This window comes from Eucalyptus grandis, chromosome 5, assembly GCF_016545825.1.
Source record: "Eucalyptus grandis isolate ANBG69807.140 chromosome 5, ASM1654582v1, whole genome shotgun sequence".
Classification (NCBI taxonomy): domain Eukaryota; kingdom Viridiplantae; phylum Streptophyta; class Magnoliopsida; order Myrtales; family Myrtaceae; genus Eucalyptus; species Eucalyptus grandis.
Genome location: NC_052616.1, coordinates 20,122,147 through 20,126,551, shown reverse-complemented (window position 1 = coordinate 20,126,551; position 4,405 = coordinate 20,122,147). Strand labels below are relative to the sequence as shown.

Here is a 4,405-nt window from a genome sequence, read left to right as displayed (position 1 = left end):
TAGCTCCATCCTCGATCCTCCATTTCCCCGTCGAGGCGGCATCGATAGAGCGCGTTTGGCCCATGGCGATGAAGCTATCCATGCGGCCGCTGCGGCCATGCACCGTGGCCAACCTTCCGGAGCAGCACCGGCCCCTCGGTGCTGCACCCTCGCCCAACCCGCCACGGATTTGCCCGTCAAGAGCCTGAAATCGGATTCCCACCATTTCCAGGCAACCAAGATCTCCTCCCACTTCCTCGACCCCGTGCTGGACCAGGCCACTCCCGTGCCCCGGCCCTCGAGGCTGGGGAACAGGTGGATGGAGTACCAGGGCGTCCGGAACTGGGACGGCCTCCTCGACCCGCTCGACGAAACCTGCGGTGCGAGATCCTCCGGTACGGCGGCTTCGTCGACGCCGCGTACCAGGCCTTCGACTTCGACCCTTCCTCTCCCACCTACGCCACGCGCCGCTTCTCCAAGAGCTCGCTGTTCGAGCGGTGTGGGTTGCCAGGCACCGGGTACCGCATAACCCGGAACCTGACGGCGAGCTCCGGGATTCAGCTACCGCGCTGGGCGGAGCGGGCGCCCGGCTGGATGTCCACTCGGTCGAGCTGGATCGGGTACGTCGCGGTGTGCCAGGACAAGGACGAGATCGCCCGGCTGGGGCGGAGGGACATTATGATCGCCTACCGGGGGACGGCGACGTGCCTCGAGTGGCTCGAGAACCTGCGCGCCACGCTTTCCCACGTCCCCGCGTCGGGCCCCGCCGACGCGGGCGCGTGCCCGCCGGTGGACGCGCCCATGGTGCAGAGCGGGTTCCTGAGCTTGTACACGTCCCGCGCCGCGACATGCCCGAGCCTGCAGGAGATGGTGCGCGAGGAGATCGCGCGGCTCCTGCGGACCTACGGCGACGAGCCGCTCAGCCTGACCATCACCGGCCACAGCCTGGGCGCGGCCCTGGCGACGCTCACCGCGTACGACGTGAAGACGGCCTTCGGGCAGGCGGCGCCGCTCGTCACCGTCATCTCCTTCGGCGGCCCGCGGGTGGGGAACCAGAGCTTCCGGTGCTGCCTCGAGGAGCAAGGGACCAAGGTCCTGCGCATCGTCAACTCGGATGACCTGATAACCAAAGTGCCCGGGTTCGTCATCGACGGGGCCGCCGGCGACGACGTGTCGAGCGACCAGGACGTCCCCGTGGTGGGCCTGCTGAGCTGGATCCAGCGGCGCGTGGCGGACACACAGTGGGTGTACGCCGAGGTGGGGATGGAGCTCCGGCTCAGCAGCAGGGACTCCCCCTACCTCAGCGGATCAACGTCGCCACGTGTCACGACCTCAAGACCTACCTGCACCTGGTGAACGGCTTCGTCAGCTCGAACTGCCCGTTCCGAGCCACCGCGGAGAGGGTCTCGGCGGCCGCCGCTCTCGGGCGGAGAAAGTTGGGGCGTGATCGTGAGTCCGACGGCTTCTCCGGCGAAGGGCGGGCCGGCGATGGCTGGGTTTGTAAATAGGCGGCGCCCCGGGGGAAAGGCGTGGATCGGCAATATCTAAGGATCGTGCCCCGAAATGGAAAATCACATTGGATTTCCATAGTTGGTGATTGCACGGACCAGTGGATGATTCCACATTGCTTGTCCGGCTCCCTTTTTTAAGTCAACCTAAATGTAAATATCTGAAAATAGAATTTAATTAGTTTTTTATATCGTTATTTCAAGAAAAATATATATGTCGAATTTAAATATACGGACTTCAAGTTTCTCTAATATCTATTATCCAGAAACCTAAATGCAGTAATGCAAAGCACCGGCCAAAATGGTAGTTTTCCAAAAATTCGATAACGTGTATATGTTACTTGATAATTCGCTTGCTTTACAACATCGAGGAGGGTTATTTTTGGGGAAACCCTCGAAAAGCATATGAAATAGACTTTGTCGATCGGTTTAGTAAACTTTTACCAGGGCGACCTGAGAAGAAGCGTATAGATGGTAATGGAGTTTCCTTTTCTAGGGTGATGTGCCTTTAAAATCGTTACATAAGAGAAGTCAAAAAAGGAAAATACTAGCGCAGCTTTTATCGAATAAGCTGGCATTCTTATAGAGAAAAGGACCAACCTTGCATTAAATCAATTTTAAACCAAACTAGAAAGTGCTTCTCTTCGATTTCGCGCGTATTTAAGGTTTGAGGCGTTGGAAGTTGGTATTTATATGATTCTAAGGCTTGAGGTGCTTCCATATATGTTTAAATGCTATATGTACTGCTAGTGCAACATCTTGTTCGCTACGTGGGAAACGAAGTCACCCATAATTTCCCTTGGGTCACAACATTTATTAAAATAAAGAATCCGCATGAAATAATTTGTTAGTCCTAGCATTGCTCAAGAAATCACATCAAAAATTAAAAGCAAAGGTCAAACCAAATATCCGGGGCGGTGGTGGCCGAGGTGATGACTCGCAATACCTAATGCAAATATGTACAATGTCTCGTTCAACCACCCCTAATAAAAACATAACAGATTGTACTTTTTTGCGTAGCTGACGGATCATGTGCCCCGGTATCATCTAAAAATTTTTGTTATTCGAATCCCACTATCTGATTCACATAATTAATAGCTCAGATGGGCTATCTTAAACGGTCTATAGACTGTGTAATCCTTGGCAATTCGATCTTTAGTTCTTTAAAAACCAAAGAAAAAGAGAAAACTTGATTCAGATTATCGTAAATAGCTCCCAAACCATGAGAACGCTTCATCATGTGGCCGGAGTCAACAAATTCAGGAAACTCGTTCTTCTTTTAGTAAAGGCCTCTTGTCTCACTCGGCACCTTCGCGAGGAAACATGGAATTTACCATATCGGTGGACCATCATCTGCAAAATCCACATTGCCCTTAAGCTAATACGTGCTGACGAGCGGCTCCCGATCGACTTCGACACAAATGACCTAGGTTGTCAACTCTCGACCGCCCATCTTCGAACATACAGCTCACTCGTTTCAGGTCAGACACGTTGCGTAATAATCCGAGGATGAACGAGCATATGAAGCGAGACTACCGCTGTCTCCGTCGTTGGTGTATACATGTGTTGAGTGACTCCGATGCGTGCGTATCTGTTGTGAATCACGCTGCGAGAGCGATCTCGGTGATCAATTTTGACAATCTCCCACCCACCAAGTACGGATGCTGTGATGAGGAAAGAAAGGAAAGAAAAGAAAGGCCGAGTTTGTCTCCTTCTCCTTCGAAGGTGGAGCTGCGCGCGTTCAGGTCTCCGAGTCAAACTCCTCTCGTACTTCGACATCGCCACTCGCACGCCGTCCAAACCTAACCCTTGTCGGTCCTTCATCAAGGGAAAGGACTGCTAATGTGACTCCGATGACAAATCGCAGGGTTCTTGACCACATATGATGTTACAGAGATTCGGTCCTGTCGACAGGAATCGTTCTAGGTGTGCCAGATGATCACGTCGACTGGTGCCCGCAAACTTACGTGGTAATCAGTCCTTTTTGTTTTTATCGTAAGATACGTCTGTTCATAATGTTAACAAGAAGAACGGTGCGCAACCACACCATGATTTCATAGATCAATCTCTGCAAAAAAATCTCATCAAGCCTGGCGCTATCGGATAAGAAGGGAGATGTTGTAGTTGTGCATCTCTGCGAGAAATTGGCTGATTGATCATCGCTTTCATTTCGAAGGGTGATGTCCGGCGCATGTCAGAAGTTCAGGTGCAAAGGTAACTTCTTTAGTTAATTTCAAATGGGAATGTCAATTGGCTCCCCATTCAGGAACTCTCGTCACAGGGCATCAGTGCGCGAGGTGTGACTTTAAAGGCAAACCCATCTCAAGGATAAGCAGTTAAGAGTTTGCTTTGTGCGAGAACTTGACGGAAACATTGTCTTACAGACATTCAACGGCGGGCAGCTTAGGAATCACGTCGTAACTCAACCAACATGGTGGGCTTTCAATATGGTTGATTAGGGTAGCTCGATGGACTACTCTCGTCAGGCAATTAGGGTTTATCTTCTAGGGAGTACGTCCGTTGACCAGTGGACAGTGACCTTATCGAAATACCCCGCTTTTTTATGCATAAGATGACAGTGCCAAAGAGCAACTAGAGGTTCAGCTTCATTCTAGGCAAACTGTCGTGCTCGTATGTCAGGCACTTACTCTTATATCTGCCACGATCTCTTCGGCTAATCACAAACGTCATCATCATTGTTGTTATCATAATGAAAGACACAATTTACAATGTCGGTACGCCTAGTAATGATTGTTGTCAAGATTTCTGCAATTAGGCGTAGACTATTTGGCATTTTTGGGTCCATCAAATGCTACTCATTTGCCGCCTCCTCCCCCCTCACAAAAAAAAAAAAAAAATGTAGTTCCAATTTAGAGCCTATTAATTAATAATGGAAGTAGGTACTATCGTGTGTGTGG

The 4,405-nt window shown here is 51.1% G+C and overlaps 1 protein-coding gene across 1 annotated transcript; it reads left to right on the top strand.

Annotated features, from left to right (window-relative positions):
• The first annotated feature begins 235 nt into the window (after nt 1-235).
• On the top strand, nt 236-1,487 carry LOC104446338 (phospholipase A(1) DAD1, chloroplastic). The gene is given in 3 exon segments (XM_010060199.2): nt 236-347; nt 350-1,282; nt 1,285-1,487. Coding segments are annotated over 3 exon segments (1,185 nt in total). The 5' UTR covers nt 236-298.
• Nucleotides 1,488-4,405: the final 2,918 nt, after the last annotated feature.